This window comes from Cyphomyrmex costatus, unplaced genomic scaffold (genome assembly GCF_001594065.2).
Source record: "Cyphomyrmex costatus isolate MS0001 unplaced genomic scaffold, Ccosl1.0 scaffold5, whole genome shotgun sequence".
Taxonomy (NCBI): Eukaryota; Metazoa; Arthropoda; class Insecta; order Hymenoptera; family Formicidae; genus Cyphomyrmex; species Cyphomyrmex costatus.
Genome location: NW_017279267.1, coordinates 136,826 through 162,528, shown reverse-complemented (window position 1 = coordinate 162,528; position 25,703 = coordinate 136,826). Strand labels below are relative to the sequence as shown.

General features: G+C 34.9%; 3 protein-coding genes across 3 annotated transcripts; 2 read left to right on the top strand and 1 right to left on the bottom strand.

Moving 5' to 3' along the window:
• The first annotated feature begins 1,077 nt into the window (after window positions 1-1,077).
• Uros1 (Uroporphyrinogen III synthase 1) lies at window positions 1,078-3,134 on the top strand. Its single transcript, XM_018545595.1, has 3 exons — window positions 1,078-1,395; window positions 1,696-1,924; window positions 2,380-3,134. The coding sequence occupies exons 2-3, from the start codon at window positions 1,738-1,740 to the stop codon at window positions 2,994-2,996; spliced, it is 804 nt and encodes a 267-aa protein (XP_018401097.1). The 5' UTR covers window positions 1,078-1,395; window positions 1,696-1,737; the 3' UTR covers window positions 2,997-3,134.
• A 454-nt stretch (window positions 3,135-3,588) lies between these two features.
• Window positions 3,589-6,350, bottom strand: Pez (protein tyrosine phosphatase non-receptor pez). Its single transcript, XM_018545567.1, has 7 exons — window positions 5,972-6,350; window positions 5,200-5,565; window positions 4,842-5,010; window positions 4,597-4,758; window positions 4,441-4,529; window positions 4,042-4,234; window positions 3,589-3,958 (listed from the first exon to the last, which is right to left on the bottom strand). Exons 2-7 carry the CDS (start codon window positions 5,544-5,546, stop codon window positions 3,641-3,643), a joined length of 1,278 nt encoding a protein of 425 aa, XP_018401069.1. The 5' UTR covers window positions 5,547-5,565; window positions 5,972-6,350; the 3' UTR covers window positions 3,589-3,640.
• Window positions 6,351-16,669: 10,319 nt separating this feature from the next.
• Window positions 16,670-20,597, top strand: LOC108778373 (TBC1 domain family member 13). Its single transcript, XM_018545540.1, has 10 exons — window positions 16,670-17,049; window positions 17,130-17,203; window positions 17,913-18,041; window positions 18,455-18,611; window positions 18,707-18,860; window positions 19,136-19,334; window positions 19,410-19,611; window positions 19,713-19,835; window positions 19,911-19,968; window positions 20,075-20,597. The coding sequence occupies exons 1-10, from the start codon at window positions 17,030-17,032 to the stop codon at window positions 20,141-20,143; spliced, it is 1,185 nt and encodes a 394-aa protein (XP_018401042.1). The 5' UTR covers window positions 16,670-17,029; the 3' UTR covers window positions 20,144-20,597.
• Window positions 20,598-25,703: the final 5,106 nt, after the last annotated feature.

Here is a 25,703-nt window from a genome sequence, read left to right as displayed (position 1 = left end):
TCATTGGTAAAATCTATATACATCAAATCTAGTAAAAGAATTTAGGTTAGTCGGTTAACTTTCTGCAACTTACTATAGTACTTTCTTCTTCGAAAGGTGCGGCGGTATTTTAAATCTTATTTAATTGTGTAAGGAGAAGCATTTAGAGTCAAAATAAAATTTTTTATTTTACATTTTTTAAGATTTAAGGTACCAAAAATATATTTCCAAAATATTACATCAAATTATATAAAATAGCAGGACAGAAATTTCAAAGAATTTGATACAGGAATATTGTGAATAAAAACGTAAGTAGAAATTATAATGTGTTAAATTATTTTTTTAACAAAAGGTAAGAAAGGCGCAAAGAGTATGTACATATATACATGCTCTTCGAAAAAAACTGCTAAGTAGTACTTCAATAATGATATACGATAAATCTTAAGTATCAGTAGTAAAATATTGATAAAATATTTAAAAATATTTTAAATATTTTATAAATGTTCTGTGCTGTTTACCCTGCTTAAAAGAATGGATAGAACTGTATTATATTATAGAAAATTTGACCACGATATTATTCAAAAAAGATAGATATACAAAATTTAATCACGAATACCTCTTCTATCATATACTGTGATGAAGGTTTTGTATGTATCTGGATTTCACGATGATGAATACAGAAAACTATAGAATTAAATCCGTTATTCAATTTCATACAAAATTTTCCAATCAGATTCTATCTGTTTTCTTGAACAAGGTAGATATGTATCTTTTGAATTCTCATTGAAGGGTCTTTCCAACCAAGATTGTAGTAGCTTTAATTATTCTGCAAAAATTATTGTATCACAAAATCGCGTTACTTCATTATTAACTCATCGAGTTAAAATACGTCATTTGTATATAAGATTTGAATTAAGAATTCAGATATCATAAACTTGTATAGTGATGCTAATTATTATAATTTAATCCTATAAAAAAAGAACTTATATACTAACATATTGGCAAACATTGGGCAAATTCAAGTTGAAAAAACGGCTTACCTGCTCGTCTAGCAAATGAACATAATTGGTTATTACTTATAGATCCAACCAATCATATTTGATCGCTCGGCAAACGTACCTAGCTGCTTTGCCGTCTTAAACTCGTCTATTGGCTGCGTTCAGCAGAGAAAGCAGCTTTACAACCCATGGGCTTTACTGTCTTGTGGCCTTTAATCCCTAGTGACATTTGGTTAACTAAAGTTTAGCAAAATAGTCAAAATATTGGTTTTCAACCGGAACAAGTGATTGTTCTCTTGAGATAAATCCTTAATTAATTAAAGAAAAACTGTACATATATATTGACATGTCATTGTCTCATTGACATCAAAGGAGTTCATGTAGATATTGAAGAGGTAGAAGATGTATTAATGTAGAGGTGAGTTTTGCGCAATTGTACGCAAATGTAATCTTGTTCTGGAAAAGTTGCATTTGCGCATAATGCGATCAATTGATGAATTAAAAAAATTACCTTACATTTAAAATACAATTACGAATTGTCAAAAAAGTTTTGTATAACTTTAAAAATATTATCTTTTATATATAAATTTATTCAGAAACAATGACAATTATTAATAATCATTTTTTGGCAATTCCGAATTTTTTTTGACAATCTAATATTATATAGCTTACTATTGTTATTAATAATTACAATATACATTTTTTCCTGTTGTGTCAGAATTTCAGTTTTACAAATCACGGACACACTTTTATCCATATAATGGCTGGAAATTGCAAGAGAGTAATATTGTGTAAAGGATTATCTGAAAAGAGCAACATGCAAGAAATGTATATCAAAACATTGGAATCAGCCGGTTATAATTGCGAATGTTTACAAACTTTGCAATTTGAATTTGTGAATATTTCAGATCTGCGAACATGTTTATCAGTAGCTGACAAATATAGTGGTAATCTTATTACTTTCAACATAATAATTATTGTATTATATAATAATTATAATTAATATTATTATAAAATAATAACAATAGGAGAAGGCTCGACAATAATAAATAAATATTAAAATGATTTGACAGACAAGTCAAAATAAAAATATTACAATTAAGAAGGGAAACAAAGATATATTTAAATTAAAAACAACGAACGTTTTGATACCGATCAGGTCATTCTCAATGTTAATAAATTATTAAAATATTAACGGAAATTTAACAAATAATTAGAATATTAACGAAAATTTAACATGAATCATTATCATTTTTAGTATAATGTGAATAAATAAGTTTTAATATTGTGTTGTTTGTTAAATTTCCGTTAACATTGAGAATGACCCTGTATCAAAATGTTTGTTGTTTTTAATTTAAATATATCTTCTTTATCCTCCTATATATCATCCTATTAATTATAGGTTTAATATTAACAAGTCCTCGTACAGTTGAAGCTGTTGCATTGGCAATAAAAGAAGATACTAGTATTCTGTACCATTGGGAACATATGCCAGCGTACTGTGTAGGATCTATGACAGAATCTCTCGCAAGAAATCAACTTAACTTGCAACATTGTGTAGGCAGTCAGTCTGGTAATTCAAAGCAATTGGCTGAAAAAATTGTTCTTGATATAAAAAAAGATTCCAAACCATTATTGTATCCATGCAGTGAAATTGCACGTGAAACTATTTCTTGTATTGTTGGAGATAGTGGAATTTCAATAGAAAAGATTGTAGTTTATAGAACGTTAGAGAGCAAAACTCTTGAACAAGAATTGCCAAAAATACTCGAGGAATCTCCTGGTATATTCGTTTTTTTCAGTCCATCTACAGTTGAGCATATTACAGCGCAACTTAAGAAAAATTTTTGTAGTATCAAAGATATAAAAGCAGTAGCAATAGGACCTGTAACAAAAGATGCATTAATTGATTCTGGTTTCAATGTATATGCTACTGCGAATAAACCTGAACCAGCAGCTTTGATGCAAGCGATCATAGCTGCTGAATCTACGGAAACTTTAAAAAAGAAAAATTTGTAACGTGACGTGTTTTGGGTTGTTTGTCACAAGGATCGACCTCGAAAAGTTGCAAACCAAATTGGTGCATAGTTTATAGACAATGTAATATGCGTTTGCAAATTTGTATATAAGTATTATTAAGTCCAAAGGATCCGCTCCGACCGAATATGAGATTTTCTATTATTTGATTTAAATAAGAATGTTTAAGGAAAATTGTCAATATTTTTTTAATATACACAAATATTTATCAAATTCACAATAAGATTATTTCTTTCTTCAGTTTATGAGTTCGTTAACAATAATTATAAACAATGTACATACATATTTTAGAGAGTTATAGAAGCAAATATGTGTCAGTATGTTTTATACGTGTAAATATTTTACAATTGTAATTTTGATTGTTATCTAGATGTTTTATTATATTAAATTGTTTTATTCAGAAAGAACAACATATAATTTCATTGGTAAAAGCACTGTTCGTAAATTTGTACATACACGTCTATTATATTGTTAATGTATATGTTCGAAATAATATATTTAATATAGTTTACAAATGTTTTATTTGCAATATTTATGAATTATACATAATATATAATCTCTTTTGCATGTAAAATTTTTTATATCACAAATATTTCAGTAGAACTCTATCAGGTATTTTATTAAAATTAGTACCTGTTACGATTTACACCTAGCAGGCATGAAATATCAGAACCAACTATTGCAGACTGATTCGCATAATAAGGCTGAGAAGCGTTTCCGCTATTATATTTCATTTGAACCGCCGTTTCGTAATCGGGCGCCGGTCTATATGATGGCAGTAACGCGCGCAAACTATTTATATCAGTTGACGAAATGGATACAACAGGACATGGTGATGGTATTGAAAGATCGTTGTAACTTGTCCACCGTGTATGTGTGTCTGAGGTCCTGTTATCCGAATTCACAGATACTGCTTGCTCACTAGAATCGTTTGTATCATTATCCTGAAACAACACATTAGAGTCTAAATTACATGAAATTCTGTACACATGTTTCAATCTAATTAAACAAATGTTAATTTACGTACACAGCAGCCACTAGATCTTTCTTGTGGACGGCGTTCTTGATACTGTATATAGAATAAATGTTCGGCTATACATAATCTCCAAACGTATTTCGCATCGCGTGACTCGGTAAATACAAACTGTTTTGCTTCTTCACATTTGCATTCTATTCTAAATGTCTTCTTTTGATTTATAACATTACTGATATCTTTCCATCTGTAACTCATAAATTTATTTATTTCATATGCTGCAATAATTTAGTATATATATAGACTGTTCCTTTGAGTTGAATTTTTTGCACTGTTTATCTCTTCTCCTTTTTCCCCAATATGGAAAGAAAAAGAAAAAAATGAACTATGCAAGAAATTCAGCTGGAAAGAACAGACTCAAAGTCACATATGTAAAATAAAAAGTAAATTAACCTATAAAATTGCGTTGTTTGAGTATTAGGATAAGCCACCATAATTCCATTGATGGAAATTCCAAGTATAACTTTGTTGTTACTATTATCCTGAAACATTCCATGACTGCAGCATTTGAAAAGTAACCAGAATTAATTAATTTATCATGCTAAATACCTTGGCAGTAAAAGTTTCAGTGCCATATCCTTCCAGTTGCATGGCAATCGAAATATATAATTCTTCTGCAGTAGCTTGTGTCATATTAGCAAAACCTTTATATTGACATATTGCTGTGTATAATAGAGATTCTTGTCCACTCGGATCTGTTTTGTTTACGTCCTAAACAGAAATGTAAAAAGAACCCAGATTTAGATTTATAACATTTGCAATTAGAATAATCTAGTTATGAAAATTGGCATTACATTTGGGAAGAAAGTGCATTGTTGGAGATACTCGATTGTATGCCTTTCTGGACTATAATTTCCAAACTCAGCTTGCATAGAATAGCTTGCCAACACACAAGCCTGTCTGTAATTACAATGTATTTTGTTTTCCAGCACATCATTCTTCAGTTGAAGATAATAATGATATCTGTAGAAGAAGAAACGTGTAAAATTATACTTTCTAAGAAACATACCAAAAGTCTAACATTTTTAATTTCTTGTATGATTTATTTTTTTCTCTCCAATTTAAAGAAAAAAAAAAGAGGACATATAAATTATACAAGTTGAGTTAAAATGGACAGATTTATGTATTATTTAAATAAACAATTATGTTAACCTTGTCATCTCATCTTGAATGAGTTGTGCGTCCACTATATAATACATAACTCTTAAATAAAGCGTAAAATTTTTAGCATCTTTCTCAAGCTGCCTCTTTAAAGGTTTGTCCATATCTATCCATCGAAGCGATGATGTACTACGGCAAACATAGCGCAGACTAAAAAATTCTGGTTGTCCCAATCCCAAACGTTGCATTACATTGTCCAAACACTCCTGGCCAACGCTGTCAATGCTGAGAGTGCATTCTATAGAAGTGGCATCTAATAATTCAACACAGATTACGTACTGATTCTTGGATACAACATTGTACTGTCTGCTCTTTTTCAAGTGAAACTTGAATGGCATCTTGACAGTCGTAAAATAGCTAAAAGAAAAAAAAGAGACATGTAGTACATTGATTACAAATCTAAAGAAAATTTGAAGTATCACAAAAGTTTTTGTAACAGAATTAATATACATTTTTGGAATTTAAAGTAGATATATATTTGGTATCTAGCAAAAGAAAGAAAAACAATTCTAGTGCAAACTAATGCAGGAATAAAAAACAAACCTGATAAATACAGATATTACAATTACAAACTGATACACACACACATGTACGTTATATAAATATTATATCCATTCAATAATATAAATGTAATGTAGTACAAATTGTAATAACAGATTCATTGTAGAATAGGAAATAACATTGATGTTAAATACTGTTAGATTGTGTTCAACAGAATACAGAATAACGATAGGTTATAGGTTTGAAAAAAATTCCAACTTACATTTATATCAAATATCACTCACGTTATAAAGTGATCTCGACGAAGTGATCTTAAACATTACGATCTCGATTTACGAGAAACGTCGCAATACAAATTGGCGATATAACAACAAGAGACATCGATATATATTTTAAGCGGTGTGCACACGCGACTCCCTTGATGTCTTAAAATAACGTATACACTCATCAGTCACTTTCATGTGTAAAAACTGTAAACAGTGTGCACATTATTCGCTCAGCGGGTACATTACCCCCATTACCCATCCGAGATAGATGTGTAATTTGGCAATTCGAGGCTCCGCTGGACTCCGTTAACGATAGCCATATCAATCAGTTGATATCAGACAGCAAGCATTGAATTCTTTTTAAAGTATCGCTGAGTATCGCTCGGTCCAGCGATCCACTTTCCAAGTTTTCACAATTTCTACCCGTGCCTATTGTAGTGATGCGACGAGTCGAGTCCTGGACTCGTCAAACTCGATTCTTAAAGATACTCGAGCAACTCGAGAACCGATCTGTGATCAACTCGAGCTTCGAGTATTGTGCGAGTACTTACTGAGACTCACATTATCGATCAACTCGAGTCGAATCGATTGATTGATTGACGCGTGAATGTGCATTTACTGCCGAATTTACGAACCACGAATGAATGCGAATCAAATCAGTCAAGTGATTCGCCGATACTCTCGTTGGTGAACTAATCATGGGCCTTCACAATCGAATGTGAGAAGAATAATTGACTGTGAATGGTCAATTTCTTATATAAGAAATTGACCATTAAGTCATATGACTTAATACTTAAAACTTAGGTAATGGCTTATTGTAGAAGGCCTATCATAGCCATGATATAAATACAAGGGTATGCTCATTTGGTGGTAATTTTGTTTTAAGAAGCTAAAGAATATTAATAAAATGTATATCTTATGTTTTTTGTATTAACATAAATCTAATGAATGTTTTTGATAAATCGATAAGTATATTTGTTTCTGTTTATTTTACTTAAAAACTAACCTAATTGTAAATATTATATAGTCCTATAACCTATGTGCTGATTTAATGATTTGTATTATTTGTAGTACTTTATGCGTTCTATTCGTATTTCATGACAGAGAAACAAAGAATCATGAAACGAATAAAATCGAAGGTCGTTATTTTTCAAGTCCTGTTTGATTGGATATTTAATGGTCTGGTATTCGAATACTAAGATTTAATTTAGTTGAGTTTAAATTGTATCTAATCTAATATTTAAATTATTCAACTCGAGTCCAAACTTGAGCTCGAGAACTCAAAACCGTACTCGAGTCCGCGGACTCGAGTTCAGATTCGATTCTTTACTAAAATGAATACGAGTTACTCGATTCTCGAAATAAACGAGTTGTCGCATCACTAGCCTATTGTGCGTTCACTTCTTTAGCTTATCTCTATTTTCTCGGCGCGAGAATATCGATATTTCGCTTGCGATTATCGATGGTGATCGATAATGGCCATCACTACAGAGGGAACAAAGTTTATTTAGAGGCGACGGAAGTTAATGTACTTCCAATTTTGGTGCCACAGAGCCAGGCGGCAGCACCGTGTTAATTCGTGTGGCGATCTAATACGCACTATCATCGTAAAATTACGTTTTAAATATATGCCAACTTCTCTAGCCTCAAGAAACGCACAGCATTTAAAACCTGAAAATTACTGAAAATATTTGGTTTTTGCGCGTCGCGTTTTATATACTTCAATGGAAAGCTAGCGGTGATCCAATCAGCGCTTGAATACGCGCTTGTAGCAGAGCATCGCGCAACATCGCGCTCATTGGTTGGCTGCGAGTGGTGGGGGTTCGAGTCTGATCGGCGCATATAAATATCGCGGTTTCCCGCAGTTTCACGTTTGTGCAAGTCTGTGCAAGTCGGCCAGGGGACGGGTGCAGTGTATCACGTTGGAATAGTTCGCTCTCTTGTTTCGCACTGTATCCTTCCTCTGTCTGGAACGAATTACCACTATCTCCGCAAATATTCTGGATGAAGTCTCTTCGGAAGCATCCTGATCCTCCACTATCTTCGGAAGAATTCTGATCTCCGCTATCTCCAGACGCGTCCTGATTTCTAAAAGTCCTGATCATCTTTGCAGAGAATAAAACAACGAGAACGACGCGGAATTATTTACCAACGAGGTAATTACTAATAATTATTATTAAATTATTAAAAGTTTGACATGCGACGCGAGAAATATTTTAACAATAATCACCTTTAAACTCTCGAACATTTTTACTCGTTTACTCGAAAATTAATTGATAAATAAGTCGCGTCGCTTTTTGTTACGTGTGAAGTCACACGCGGAAAACGACGCCACTTCCCTATTTTTCGATCATTCGCGTTTCATTCGCGGAATGTGACGGGGATGACGCAAAGTGGCAGCGGTATACCGAGTCTCTAATTGCGTGATAAATATCGAAAAATTATTAAATACAAGTTTATGTTTTAATTACATTTGATTGCGCTGCCACTTTGCGTCATCCCCGTCACATTCCGCGAATAAAATGCGAATGATCGAGGAAGTGGCGTCGTTTTCCGCGTGTGGCTTCACACGTAACAAAAAGCGACGCGACTTAAATACTATAACAATCTGTTTGCGTAAGAGCTCATTCACACGATACGGTCATGATACGTATAGTTTTATCCATATAAAATTATAGAGCACGGCAACAGAAATTCGATGAAATTACCGAATAGTTAAAAATCAAAATTTTCACTTTTCGCGTTTCCGCTCATCCGCTGTAGAGAAAAGATACATGATCGCTGGTTAGATATATACTTTGGTATCGATCATGAAACTTTTTCTCTAGAATGGAAAGTGAAAAATGAAAACTTTTATCATTGAAAATAATGGAAAAATTTTTCAATACCCTGTTCATACATTTTCCATATTTCGAGCATTAATATCCGGATTCTGAGACGATCGAGTATATAATATGGTAATTGAAAATTAAATCTATACGTTTATCGTTTATTGCAGAGAAGGACTTTAACAAACGATTTGCTTCAACTAACAAATGTCTACGCAAAGTAATGGAAGGAGAAGAGAGATAGAGGAGCTGGCTCGACAACTTTGTACATGAAAAGGAGAGGGAGACATAAGAAAAGAGCATAATCGGACGCCGATGGAACAACCTTGCAGTGAGTAGGCTTATTGCTAGCATGCATAAAAAAATTAGTCTTATCAGGTTATTTTATATCGATTACTAAAAATAATAATTAATAAAATAATAAAACTGACAAGTTCAATTTAAAATATTAAAAACATAGCAATGATTAAACTGCAAAAATATTAAATGTACAAGTGATTTAAAAATAAAACAATGCCTTAGAAATAATGATCATTCTATAATTATATCAAATGTGAACATATTTTCCAGAAATCAAATAGACAATGGATTATTTAAGGATGAGACAGGATGAAGGCCTGAAAAACCGGAGGTCCTTTGGGAATCTTATTTAAATACACATATAATAAAGTCAGGTAATTTTATGGCGTTTTTATTGTATACCAATACTGAGGTACGTAAAAAAACTTTTTTATCTTAATTACTTATATATAACGGCAGCTGTGGGTACAAAGGGTAACCTTATGTTAACTGCACATTAAATTAAAAATTTAAGTTACTTACTCTTATAAAATGTGTATAACGTGTGTGAGAGTAAAGTGATTGTCTTGATTAAAATACACATCTTTTATAAAAAATGTAAACAATATTATGTTAAATATTTATAACAATAATTGAATAAAGGCCTAATGACGGTCAAGCAAGATTTAGGTTGCTACAGTAATGTGTGAATTTTATTTACCACGTATGTAGTTTTCTTTAATCGCGCGCCGAAATATTTTCAGTCTTTTACAAACGCAACTCTAAATAACTACCGTAGTAATATCACTAGTTAAATTGACACGCAATCTAACAATATTTGATGCTTAGAGCATCTTATAGGATCTTAATAATATGTTGAAAGACATATATTAAATTTTAATGATTTGTTATTAATTAATGTAAATTAAATTAACAATAAATCAAATTCTGTGAAAAATAAGATTGCGAAGAATATCACAAGTTGGCGTTTCGTCCCGGTTTCCACTACTAGACTCATCAGTAAGGTAATTGTAATGGAAACCTACCTTAGACACCTGGGGGAGATATTAGAAAGAAGTTCTATATAAACAGATACTTATGTATCTTAGCACTTGCGAGAGAAGCAAGCGTAACTATAGACCTCTGTAGGCTGGTCGACGTAGTGATATTCTTCACAATGCTCCCGTTTTTAAGTAATTCACAACGTATTTTGCAAGCACGTTGATTCTAAAATTACAAGAACTTCTTTCTAATATCTCCCCCAGGCGTCTAAGGTAGGTTTCCATTACAATTATCTTACTGATGAGTCTAGTAGTGGAAATCGGGACGAAACGCCAACTTGTGATATTCTACGCAATCTTATTTTTCACAGAATTTGATTTATTGTTAATTTAATTTACATTAATTAATAACAAATCATTAAAATTTAATATATGTCTTTCAACATATTATTAAGATCCTATAAGATGCTCTAAGCATCAAATATTGTTAGATTGCGTGTCAATTTAACTAGGATATTACTACGGTAGTTATTTAGAGTTGCGTTTGTAAAAGACTGAAAATATTTCGGCGCGCGATTAAAGAAGACTACATACGTGGTAAATAAAATTCATACATTACTGCAGCAACCTAAATCTTGCTTGACCGTCATTAGGCCTTTATTCAATTATTGTTTGAAATTCCAAAGGCCCTACTAATATTGTAATTTTAAATATTTATATTAAATATTTCATAGAAATATATTTGAATTTGCAAAGGCATAACAGCCTTAACAGATCGCGTGATATGAAAATAAAAAAATATTAACACAATTATAGGAATTTTAATCCTAATAAATATTAAATATATAAGTAAAGGACTCTTAGTATTCAAAATATAATAAATAGGCTAATAAGAGTAAAAGGGTAATAAAAGTCAAACATTTAAAATTAAAAATTGAATAAAAAAAAAAACGCATTATATATTTTATTAATGTTTAATTTTTATATTTAAGTCAATATATTTGCGTTGATTCAATTTTTAATTTTGGATGTTTGACACTTATTAGCCCTTTACCTATATATTATATTTCTAATAAATTTACTTCACTTAGATTAAGATGAAAATATGTGTATTTTAATCAAAACATCGCTTTACTCTCAGACACGTTACACATATTTTATAAGAGTAACTTAAATTTTTAATTTAATGTGCAGTAAACATATAATCTAAAAATTTTTTGACATTACATTAATGTGTTAAAGACGAAAAGTCGTGAACGACAAATAAAGAAATTAATTATAAAAATTATCATAAACACTATACAATAATTCCGACAGAAAAGCGCGCAATACATGTGTATTTTATTATTAAATATTCCTTTCCTACTTCCTAAAGACGTTTATCCTGACATAAACATACCTTCTATATTAGTCGCTCCATTTCGGTTTACTTAAACACTTAATTATGCCAGTTTTCTCTGATTAACAATAATTTCATAAAATGAGCATAATACCACACACAGGTTGAGCCTGTGCGTGGTATTATGCTCATTTTATGAAATTATTGTTCTTCGAATAGAACCACATATTTATGAGTTTTATATATTTCTCTGATTACTCGAGTGTTATTTTAAATGTCTCTTGCAATAGTCTCCATGACACGTGCAACAGACGCAGAATTTTTTCAAAATATTTTCGGGGTATTTTCGAAACTTGTGTAAATTCGAGATGCGGTCCAGTATCAAAATCGATACAATATCGTTAGTAAGAACATTTTTCACAAACAAAATTGTGCCAGTTTTCTTTGATTACTCTTGTATTATTTTACATATCTCTTGCAGCTCTCTCCATCACACGTGCAACAGACGGTGCAGAATTTTTAAAAAATATTTTCGGTGCGTATTCGAAGCTTGTGTAAATTCGGGATGCTAACCGGTATCGGAATCGTTGCTCGAGTACGTGCTCAATTCTCCTCACGTTTTTCGGTTTGTCGAGTTTATCTCGTAAAACCAGCGTCTAGCAGGCCGATAAGCCGGAGTAACCATGATTAACGCACGAGATGCGGGCACTGTCACCTGGTAGGGAAGTGTCTCGCCTCTCGTCTACCAGCCGAGTGGTTTACATTCTTTGAGTGTTCCATAGAGTATCATGGTTACGAAGGCCTCGTCGACGTTAGTCGCGTGTTAAACGTGAGTCGAGGAGCCGGCTGTATTCGCAAGGATTTCGCTGACGGTCCCGCATCTGTCGCGTCAATCTTAAGGTTCGGTCGCTACGTGGCGGTCCGGTAACGAAATTGTTGTTGGAGTACGTGTTGAATTCTCCTCACGTTTATCAGTTTTTCGAGTTTATCTCGTAAAACCAGCGTCTAGCGGCCGATAAGCCGGAGTAACCACGATTAACGCACGAAACGCGGGCACTTTGTTACCTCGTAGGTGAAGTGCCTCGCGTCTCGTCTACCTGCCGAGTGGTTTACACTCTTTGAGTGTTCCACAGAGTATCGTGGTTACGATGGCCTCGTCGACGGTAGTTATCGTGTGATAAACGTGAGTCGAGGAGACGGCTGTATTCGCAAGGATTTCGCTGTCGTTCCCGCATCCGTCGCGTCGGTCTTAAGTTCGGTAGCCACTTCGCGCAATTCGCACTGTCTGTTGCATGTGCCATGGAAAGCAGCAACCGCGATTTAATGTGATACGCTGGATACTATAAGAACATTTTTCACGAATAAAATTGTGCCACTTTTCTTTGATTAATCATGTGTTATTTTACATATCTCTTGCAGCTCTCTCCATCACACGTGCAACAGACGGTGCAGAATTTTTAAAAAATATTTTCGGTGCGTATTCGAAGCTTGTGTAAATTCGGGATGCGGTCCGGTAACGAAATCGTTGCAATACGTGCTCAATTCTCGTCTCGTTATCGGTTTGTCGAGTTTATCTCGTAAAACCAGCGTCTAACTGGCCGATAAGCCGGGAGTAACCACGACTAAGATACGAGGGATGCGGGCATTACCGCCCCAGAAAGTGGAGTGCCTCGCGTCGCGTCTACCTGTAGGCCTAATGGCTCACTCTTTGAGTGTTTCGCAGAGTATCGTGGTTACAAAGGCCTCGTCGACGTTAGAGTCGTGTGTCAAACGAGAGTCGAGGAGCCGGCTGTATTCGCAACGATTTCGCTGTCGTTCCCGCATCCGTCGCGTCGGTCTTAAGTTCGGTAACCACTTCGCGCAATTCGCACTGTCTGTTGCATGTGCCATGGAAAGCAGCAACCGCGATTTAATGTGATACGCTGGATACTATAAGAACATTTTTCACGAATAAAATTGTGCCACTTTTCTTTGATTAATCATGTGTTATTTTACATATCTCTTGCAGCTCTCTCCATCGCACGTGCAACAGACGGTGCAGAATTTTTAAAAAATATTTTCGGTGCGTATTCGAAGCTTGTGTAAATTCGGGATGCGGTCCGGTAACGAAATCGTTGCAATACGTGCTCAATTCTCGTCTCGTTATCGGTTTGTCGAGTTTATCTCGTAAAACCAGCGTCTAACTGGCCGATAAGCCGGGAGTAACCACGACTAAGATACGAGGGATGCGGGCATTACCGCCCCAGAAAGTGGAGTGCCTCGCGTCGCGTCTACCTGTAGGCCTAATGGCTCACTCTTTGAGTGTTTCGCAGAGTATCGTGGTTACAAAGGCCTCGTCGACGTTAGAGTCGTGTGTCAAACGAGAGTCGAGGAGCCGGCTGTATTCGCAACGATTTCGCTGTCGTTCCCGCATCCGTCGCGTCGGTCTTAAGTTCGGTAACCACTTCGCGCAATTCGCACTGTCTGTTGCATGTGCCATGGAAAGCAGCAACCGCGATTTAATGTGATACGCTGGATACTATAAGAACATTTTTCACGAATAAAATTGTGCCACTTTTCTTTGATTAATCATGTGTTATTTTACATATCTCTTGCAGCTCTCTCCATCGCACGTGCAACAGACGGTGCAGAATTTTTAAAAAATATTTTCGGTGCGTATTCGAAGCTTGTGTAAATTCGGGATGCGGTCCGGTAACGAAATCGTTGCAATACGTGCTCAATTCTCGTCTCGTTATCGGTTTGTCGAGTTTATCTCGTAAAACCAGCGTCTAACTGGCCGATAAGCCGGGAGTAACCACGACTAAGATACGAGGGATGCGGGCATTACCGCCCCAGAAAGTGGAGTGCCTCGCGTCGCGTCTACCTGTAGGCCTAATGGCTCACTCTTTGAGTGTTTCGCAGAGTATCGTGGTTACAAAGGCCTCGTCGACGTTAGAGTCGTGTGTCAAACGAGAGTCGAGGAGCCGGCTGTATTCGCAACGATTTCGCTGTCGTTCCCGCATCCGTCGCGTCGGTCTTAAGTTCGGTAACCACTTCGCGCAATTCGCACTGTCTGTTGCATGTGCCATGGAAAGCAGCAACCGCGATTTAATGTGATACGCTGGATACTATAAGAACATTTTTCACGAATAAAATTGTGCCACTTTTCTTTGATTAATCATGTGTTATTTTACATATCTCTTGCAGCTCTCTCCATCGCACGTGCAACAGACGGTGCAGAATTTTTAAAAAATATTTTCGGTGCGTATTCGAAGCTTGTGTAAATTCGGGATGCGGTCCGGTAACGAAATCGTTGCAATACGTGCTCAATTCTCGTCTCGTTATCGGTTTGTCGAGTTTATCTCGTAAAACCAGCGTCTAACTGGCCGATAAGCCGGGAGTAACCACGACTAAGATACGAGGGATGCGGGCATTACCGCCCCAGAAAGTGGAGTGCCTCGCGTCGCGTCTACCTGTAGGCCTAATGGCTCACTCTTTGAGTGTTTCGCAGAGTATCGTGGTTACAAAGGCCTCGTCGACGTTAGAGTCGTGTGTCAAACGAGAGTCGAGGAGCCGGCTGTATTCGCAACGATTTCGCTGTCGTTCCCGCATCCGTCGCGTCGGTCTTAAGTTCGGTAACCACTTCGCGCAATTCGCACTGTCTGTTGCATGTGCCATGGAAAGCAGCAACCGCGATTTAATGTGATACGCTGGATACTATAAGAACATTTTTCACGAATAAAATTGTGCCACTTTTCTTTGATTAATCATGTGTTATTTTACATATCTCTTGCAGCTCTCTCCATCGCACGTGCAACAGACGGTGCAGAATTTTTAAAAAATATTTTCGGTGCGTATTCGAAGCTTGTGTAAATTCGGGATGCGGTCCGGTAACGAAATCGTTGCAATACGTGCTCAATTCTCGTCTCGTTATCGGTTTGTCGAGTTTATCTCGTAAAACCAGCGTCTAACTGGCCGATAAGCCGGGAGTAACCACGACTAAGATACGAGGGATGCGGGCATTACCGCCCCAGAAAGTGGAGTGCCTCGCGTCGCGTCTACCTGTAGGCCTAATGGCTCACTCTTTGAGTGTTTCGCAGAGTATCGTGGTTACAAAGGCCTCGTCGACGTTAGAGTCGTGTGTTAAACGAGAGTCGAGGAGCCGGCTGTATTCGCAACGATTTCGTTGTCGTTCCCGCATCCGTCGCGTCGGTCTTAAGTTCGTTCGCTACTTGGCTCAATCTGCACCGTCTATCACACTTACCATATGGAGAAGCTGCAATCGAGACATAAAATGATTTCTGGAACATTAAAACGATTTTTTCGAAGAAAGGTGCGCTACGTGGAATGTGTCGTAGGTGTAAAATCGAATATTGTTCAAGTTGTATCAGTAGTAGTTATTTGACGAATCTCGGAAATGGAAGAGCCGACCAAATAATAGAAATTCAAGAGGATGTATTAAGTACAACTGTTCTGGTGTTTTTAATTGTTCCTTCCCACCTTATTTTATTAGTATTTGTTCTGCAATTGCTCCTCTCGTTTTGCTTTGCCAATAACCTCTTTTCGAAATTGTTTTAATTGTGTATAGAAGTTATATTTTATTTTGATATATATATATATGTACGGCAGATTGTATTTTGTTCAATTTTTATACATGTCTGTAGTTTTATGTTGTAAATTGCATCCGTATTTATTTATATACATATTATTAATGCACGTATTGCTAAAATGTTGTAATATATTGTTAAGTGCGATTGGTTGTGTGTATGATGCTGTGGATCATGAAAATGCTATGCATCACATTTTTTAACCACACCGGGTATTCAATATTTGTATATCCGACAGTCCGCAGTCTGGAAAGTGAGACGGGAAAATGTGTTGCATTATATTTTTAGTAAAAGAAAAATAAAATGAAATTAGCGTGAACTAATTGTAACTTTTATAGTATTATTTGAAAAATGTATGAAAAATATATATTTATTACATAATTATTAATAAAAATAAAAGAATTCTTAATAATATTAGACAAATTGTGTTAAGAGAGTTTCTGAGCATTGTGTTAAGTAATGTTATTAACATTATTTAAGATTGCATTATTTTAGATTGAGAAACGGTATATTTCTCTATCTTAAATAATGCATACTTAAATAATGTTAATAACATTAGTTAACACATCGCTCAGGAACTTACTAGTATAACCGGTTATATTCATATGGATATGCGGCATGCGCGTATATGTTTGAATATCCCCACTATTGGTCACGAGACCCTTTTAATTCCAATTTTGGTGCTACAGTGCCAGCTGGCGCTAGGGAGTATGTCGCCCCTTCTTCCAAGATAGGAAGACCCCTCTGATCGCTGATCGCCGCCGGCTACAGCTGGTCGTGAGTTTGGCGGAGCGATTCGAAAGCAATGGCGATCGTCGCGTGCAGCAAGCCGAGGGGCCGCTGTCAATAATGAGAAACGAGATTTACGGGATATCGCTGCATCGGATCTGTACACGCGTCTGCTTGCACGCATCAACGCCGCCGTGTCTTACGCCCACTGAATGCTGATAAGGAACCGTGGTTAGATCCGTGCAGCTCCCACGCCGCTGGACCTCTGCTTGGTGTCACATGTGCCACGAAAATGAGCATCCTGCGAAAGAGGTAAGCGAGATGTCTGCGCGATTTGTTGTTCCTTGATTTGATGTGTTTCACGTATCTGCTTATTTGCGGATTGTTTTCAGATTAAGCGAGTTCGATGATGTTCTCGATGCAGACGAAATAGATACGGCCAGCCTCAGTAAAATATGTTTCCACGGTACATATGTCACTGTACATACAGCTGATAGTGAATTTGATCACTAGATTAGTGCATACTAAAAGCTGCAGTAGATGAGTTAGTAAAGTTATATGCAAAGGTATATAAATATTTTACATGATAAAACACTCTGAAATAATGATATTGTCATACTATTTACATGTATTATTTGATTGTCAAAGTTGATTATACAATATATCATTGTCTTTATTACATATTGTATGTAAAGCAGCCTTTACTATGTATTAATTTAGTAGAATAAATGATCAATGTTCCATGACTTTAAATCTGTTTTCTTTTAGTTAAACTTCGTACACAATTTATTTATTCTTTCTTTTTCTTACATGTTGGAGAAAAAAACATGAGTCATGTAATGCCCACAATCACTAATGTAGGATTAACTTTAATCTCGGTTTAATTATTCAATTTCAAGAATAAGAAAAACTAACAGTAAAACACAAGTTTTGAGATTACAGTTAATCTTATATATATTGGTGGAATCAAGTTTATTAAGTTCATAGAAAGAACAGACCTTTTGTTTCATTCATTGCTGATGCAATAATAGATAATATCATGGTTAACTTGCATTAATCATCTTAACATTAATAACTTAATAATACTAATATTAATAATCTTAATGGTCTAATACTAATACTATTATAATAATCTAATAATAATGATCCTCTTACATTTTTTTCTCATATCTCAGGCATACCTGATGAACCCGGTGGACTAAGGCCCTTATGTTGGAAACTGTTGTTGAACTATTTGCCACCAATAAAGTCTAATTGGATAGAGACTTTAAAACGCAAAAGAGAGTTGTACAATACTTTCATCGGTGAGAAGATATTTTTTACCATTTATTAAGCCTTCATTACTTGTGTGGGGGATATTTTAGTCTTATAAATTCTTTAAATATTCATAAAGGATGTATAGAATATTATTAATATTTCAAAAGTCAAGGATTGAAGAATTTGATTGAGGATCCGCCTTGGATTATTTACGTACCTACAACAACGTTGCACTCTCACATACCATTGATTTTTGATGTTTTTGAATCAGGAGAGTCCGTAAGGAGAATACGTTGGAAGATTATTAATATTCATTTAATTATAAATTATCAAAGAGAGAGAGAGAGAGGCAATGAAAATTGAAATATAATATTGAAATATTAGAAACAATCCACGCAAGTAATTATATTTAAAAAATATCACATAAAAATTTATGTTTTTAAATTTGATGATGTTACAGAGGATCTTATTGTTATGCCTGGAGAATCAAATACCGATGACAAAGAGAGAGTTGATGTAACATTACATGATCATCCTCTTAATTTGAATCCAGATAGCAAGTGGCAAACATACTTTAAAGATAATGAAGTTCTACTTCAGATTGACAAAGATGTTAGGTAAGAATATCGAATATATCTATAAATATTTTGGAAGTTTTTTTTCTAAAGTATCAATAAAAACACAATCAGAAAAATAAATTTTACATGTACAGGCGACTATGTCCAGACATATCATTTTTTCAACAAGGCACTGATTATCCATGTCAAAAGATAGTGAATGCTAATGGTCAGCGTTTACATCACAGAGTTCAACATACAGTGTTGAAAAGCGCGAACGTTGAGAGGAAGGGCTTAGGAGTGACCAAGGTAAAAAACTACAAGCAATTAAAACTTCCATCACTAACTTTTTTGTTAAATTTATTAATAGATTTTACTTATCTTTGCCTTACGTTGACGTGGAGAGCAGCAGGTATTATAAACGATGCAAGTAGAGTAATAATTCTATCTAGGATAACTTTAAAAAAAATTTTTATATTTTTATGTCTCTTGTGTATTATAATCAGAGAAAGTATAATAGTTCCATAACATCCTGCAAATACGGCTCATCTTACCACGTTGTATGATTATATTTTATCTATTAGATAGCAGTTTCTGTCAGAAAGGCTACGGAAGATTATGCGCCATTGTCCGAAGGTGGCGAAGCACACTGGGAAGTTTTGGAAAGAATACTCTTCTTGTATGCTAAATTGAATCCTGGCCAAGGTTACGTACAAGGAATGAATGAAATAGTTGGACCTATATATCACGCATTTGCTTGTGATCCAGATCCTACATGGAGAAGTATATATTATATAAAGTTGAAAATCATAATTGACATCTGCTGATAGCGATATTTATGTATTTTATGTTTCGTAGAACACGCCGAGGCAGATACTTTTTTCTGTTTTACTAATCTGATGGCTGAAATACGTGATTTCTTTATAAAGACATTAGATGAAGCTGAATTTGGAATTAATTCGATGATGAGTAAATTGACCAATCAAGTTAGAGTCAATGATCCTGATATTTGGTTACGTTTACATCAGCAAGAGCTATGCCCACAATATTACAGCTTTAGGTATAACATATCGATGATTATTGTCGTTATCATTATATTTATAATTTGTTGATTCTCTCTATAATTGCATTTTTTCTTATTATTCCTGTGCTTGGAACAAGATGGTTAACGCTCCTTCTTTCGCAAGAGTTTCCTCTACCAGATGTTATGAGGATATGGGATTCCTTGTTTGCTGATGAGAACAGATTCAGTTTTCTTATACATATCTGCTGTGCTATGATCCTGTCAGTAAACAAATTTCATCATATCTTTGGCAATAATTTTCGTCGTTCTTTTAGCACATGAATATATATTTTTAGATTACTCAGGGACCAGTTACTGGCCGGCGACTTTGCTACAAATGTTAAACTTCTACAGGTGAAAGATATAAATATGTTTTATTAATATATATATGCATTTATATTTTCTATTATTAAAATATAGTAAAAGGTGCGCTATATAAAAAAATATATTTTATGTCCAGAATTTTCCCTCGATGGACATCCAGATTGTGCTCTCTAAAGCTGCTGCCCTGGCAGGCAAGGCTTTATAATTTTCTTAATAATTAAAAATACGGACAAGATGCAATAATTTTCCGGTATGTCAATATCACGATTTTTCTCCTCTCCTTTTCTTGAATTGTTACAACCACATGTGCGTGATATATCGTATATAAAGTGTAATTTTATATAACATTTCCGAGAGGAGAGAAATGCAGTGAAATATCAATGATAATATAATATCATATACATAGATGTTCGAGCTGATAGCCGATCTTATATCAAATATTTAACAGCTGTATATATGATACCCTTACGCGAATACTGAGACCTGTATACAGCATTTTGCCAGACGTTAAATCTTTTGATATATACATATATAGAGAGTATATTTGTGTATATACATAATGTTAATATTGGAATGTAACATGTGAAAGTCAAAATGTAAATTTATGCAAAAGATATGATAATCATTTCGCAAACAGCAGGTAATAAAATGAAAATGAATGCCCATTTCTATCAATGTAAATTAACTTTAATCTCAGTTTAACTTACTGTTTGTGTTTATCTTTTTCTATACATATATAGTTATAAGAATTAGAGAAAATGATAAAGAGTAAATTAGATTGAGATTAAAATTAATCTATGTCTATTTATATATATATATACATATACATACACATATATATACACACGAGAATTGTCTGAAAAGTTTCCGACCTAACAAAGAAACAAGACATTTTTCTTCAAATTTATTTTTATTTTCCTATACATAGTCTCCTTGTAAGTCTATACGCTTCTTTCAGTGATGCTCCCATCTCTTCAACCCGTCCAAATAGTACTTGGCGTCTTTCTCTGCAAAATAGTTGTTTACGAAGTTGATGGCCTCCTCATTCGACAAAAATCTCTGTCCTCCGAGCGCAACTTTTAGCTTAGGGAACAAAAAAAAGTCGCTTGCGGCTAGATCTGGTGAGTAAGAAGGATAGTCAAGCAGTTCAAACCGTAATTCGTAGATTTTCGCCAAGGCAACCGCTGAGGTGTGAGACGGCGTTTTTGGTCCAGAGTGAGCAAACGCGGCACCCAACGCGCTAGCTTTCTCATGCCTAAATCTTGTTTCAATATGTGACAAACACGTTCTATGGACATGTTCATAGCCTCTGTTATCTCTCTAATCTTAATTTGACGGTTGTCTAGCACCATTTGGTAAACTTAAGCGATATTATCGTCAGTGGTTGCAATTTTTGGCCGTCCCAAACGTTCATCGTCACCCAAGCTGGTACGGCCAAATTCAGCTGCCCAAAATTTCACAGTGGCAATTGAGTGCAGAGTCCCCGTACACAGCGTCCAACTCGTCTTTAATTTGCGTAGGCATATTGCCTTTCAAAAACAAATCTTTAATGATAGCTCGATACTCGATTTTTTTTATTTTCACAAAAACACTCACATCGACTCACTCGAACAATTGTCAAACAATAACTGCGCGTCCAAACTGGCTGAAATTTTGGTGAGTATCTTTCAAAGCATACGCAAACACATTCCCCAACTTTTGTTGACGAGTGTTGCCATCTTCATATTGAGATCGGAAACTTCGGACAACCCTCGTATATATACATATATATATTATTCGTAAAAACAGATGTAAACTGAAAAGGGAAATCTGATTTAAGTTTTCCCGATTGTCCAATATAACATGAATTTTGCAATAATCACATCGTAATAGATTAGTACCATTTATATGCGCCATAGTAATTACGCGATACATTAAGAGGATACAATAAGAAATTACATTTTGTAATTTTATTTTTGTAATAAAATGCGCCGTTCGAACTACATTTATAAAATAAAGGGAAATGTTATCAGTTCTCCATTAAGTTTACAAATTGCTGTACCATTCCATCCTATATATATCATACTATATATCTCTACTATTATGGATTACTTTGCAACGATCGACGACACAATTCGAGCTTTCTAGAAATATGCATTTTTTTATTCTACTTGCGAGAAAGAATTCTAATAGAATCTACTTATACCATAGAGTGAGTGAGTGAGTAAGAGAGAGAGAGAGAGAGAGAGAGAGAGAGAGAGAGATCGCTATTGGATTAATAAAGCCGTCGCCTTCCCTAGCAGAGTAAACCGAATTTCCAGATTTTATTTCATCTCGTCTCACTCTCTGTGGAGTAGAATGATTGACCCGGACGAGACGACAGGAATATTAATCAGGATACATCTCGGTTATTCACGCCGAAGCTACGCGAATATCCTTATTGCGATAGATGTATACTGAAATTATCGAAAACCAATAAGAGAAGAACTGAAAAAAATACTTCGTATATGATTAGGGAACTATAAAAAAATTCTTCGATTATATTATTAATAATGTAGAAATTAATAATGTAGAATTTTGAACCGTCCATCAGCAATCTGGGTTTTTCAGCTTCTCTCTCTGCAGATTTTTAAATTGTTCTGAACTGTATAAACTTGAAAATATGCTAGAAAAATTCGTGAATATTTGTGAAAGATTTATCGAGTTTTTACGTAAAAATTGGATTGTGTTTTACTTAAAAAATTTTTACCAATTTAAATTTATTAGAAATCATGATCAAAATATCGACTGTGCCTTTAAAGCTCAAGTTTGCCGACGAAGTATTAAAAATAACGCAAAATGGCATTGCGTGTAAACAGCATAGAAAATTACGGAGGCTGCGATTCAACCGGCGTTCCTCTTTATCACCAACGACCACCGACACGCTTTGTTGGGGGACCAGTCGTCGCGGCCTGGACCCCCGGCGTGGCGAATCGTTGCCGTATCACGAGATTTTAAGGATAGGCGCGATTCGAATACCGGGCACAAAAGTCGCGCGAGGGCCCGGCGAAAAAGCACCCGCACTCGTGTGGGTGGACTTTTATGGCGGTTGATTACCTGATTTATAATCTCAGTTCGCGCGGGGACTCATCTGAGGCTTGGCGACGGCAGTCGGGCTCTCGATCGAGCCCGCAAATCATCGTCGCGTTTTAGAGACGCAGAATATTCTTTCTTCGATTCCGTTTTGCCAAAAATATCGATATTTAAATAGAATGTGAGATAAAGCATAAAATATTATTCAGTATAATAACACTTATAAATAGGAAAAGACATTGGTAGCAACTATATAGGTAATAATTCAAGTTTTATGGAATGGTTTTTTTGCTGAAAAATATAAAATTTTGCTAGATATATAGATCTGAAGATAACTTTGTTAGAAACTCAAATTAATAGAATATTAAAATTTTGTGCAGCATTGATCATAATTTTTTAATTCCTAAGATAATTATCTTATGGTCCAACTAAATTATTTTCAAGTTTGTGTCCAGCAAAAGTTTAGATCTTTCAACAAAATCATTCTTTCTGTGTACTCAAGCGGAACAGAAAGTCATGATAACGTTAAATAATGTTAAAATGAATTGTGATTGATTTTTATAATTATTTTGAAATTATTTTGATATCCTCGTAACTTTTTGTTTAACTTAGGTAGAAATAATGTATGCAGTTGAATAAATTATTTTATGATTACAATAACTATATATTATATATTATTTATTCAATTACATACATTAATTCTACGTATAAGGTTTATACAATTATTATCTATATAGTTGGCACTATCTGACCATTATATGTCTTTTTCTCTAAATATATCGAGTTATGCCTGATGCTTGATGTGCACGGATGACAAGTAGTACGACCGTAATAGCGATCTGACGGCAATCAAGATCTAATGAAGAGTAAGAGGATCCAGAAGCCGCGGGCTCTATAAAACCTTATAAAAACTAGGCGACAGTAGATACCTGTACCTATACAAACCATAAACACGCCCTCCGTCATTAGGGTCGAAGCTCGAAATTTATTTTGGTCATCCCTCTCGCCGCTATTTCTCAGCTAATCAGAGATCGCGGATTTTATGATCGTTGATGCGATCGTTAAAGAATATACGCGCCAGGAAGACGGCTGCCGTCTTCTGGTAGTCGAGACAACGTCGGGGATTCATCAGAGTTCGCGTATCGCCCGAGGATAGACCCTCGTTCTTTTTATTAAAGCGGAATCCAATCCGAGATAGAAACGATTCTCGGTAATTACACTATACTTCATATATGATTGCGAAAAAATAATAGAGAACACATCTAAAGAATCCACTTTGAAAGTATGCAGTTACTTTGCGATTTAATGCTTTTTTACAAGCGTCGGAAATAAGTACACAGGAAAAGCGCTTTCATCGAAATATTTACAGATCTGAAAAGAATCCTTCTATAAGATACCTATCAAAATTTTTGAATTACTTGTGATATTACTACTCTGGCTTCAGTTTGACAATCAAAACGGACAAATAATTGGTGCACAATTTAGCTTGAAAATTGTATAAATTCACAAAAGAAATATGATCAGACACAAAGAGCTGCTTTGACCGAGTATGAGCTTTTTCAATTACGCATGTTTAATATATCTCATCAGTAAATTTTCTTTTAGTATGTTCTTTTATGTTAATGTTAGAAAGAACTTGGATCATCAAAATAATTATGCAGGCTATAAGATTTTTCATATTCTAGTAATTACTTTGATTATTCTTATACATAATCTATTACATTTACATTATATGTATGCCTTTATTTTTTAGAACACAATTAAGGTAATCCTATTGATTTATCTTTACGTATTTTGATTTTAATAAAATGATTTTCAAATCTGTATCTAACTACAATACATTTTTAGATATTTAAAAAACTGCAGTTCTTTTCATGTATGATTCGCGAACTCTTCACGAGGATCCGAGAATTCTGGCTACGCCATTGGCGCGGGGCTCTCGAATTTGTGTTGAATTCACGAGTTACCAGATCTCTCCCACGTCAGCTTGAAGAGGTGACACACGAAGCCACGGGGTTGACGAATGTGCCAAGATCGGCCGAGGATGACTCGACAGATTGTTGTTCACCAGCGTTCCCAGCGGTGGTCCCGGTGCGCCTGCATACAGCTTTGGATTGATGGATCCTGACCTCTCAAAGGAGGGCTTCGGCACGCCTTTCGGAAGATGATAGATTCGTGTGCGACCTAATACGGACTTGGGAATCGCGAGAGGGAATACATCGATCGGCCCACCAATCTATATCCTGTCTCGCTTGCACTGAAAAGCTTTCGATTCTCGATCCTTCCAGCCGAAAAATTTTTGCGACGTCTCGACAACACCATTAGACGACAGCATTACTTTCTTTGACTGCGTTTAGTATATATATATTCTAGAAAAAGCAGCTTTGCGACTATAGATTCCATATAGAAGTTTCCAGTATATTTAGATTCAACAAGAAACTATAAAAGGATAAAATCATTCATTAAAGAATCCTATATACATTATAGATCACATTTCAGCAACATATTGCAAAGTTGGATCTGTTCCTAGCTGAATTTCTTGAACAGTTCATCTCTCTTCTCTTCAGGTTGAAAAAAAAGAGAAAAGAGACATAAACTATGCAAGAAGTTTAACTAAAAAGAACACAGACTTATTGGAATGATCTGTACTGAATGAGATTCTTTAACGATTGATTTTTGCTTAGTTCCTTATTGAATACAAATGTATAAACCAA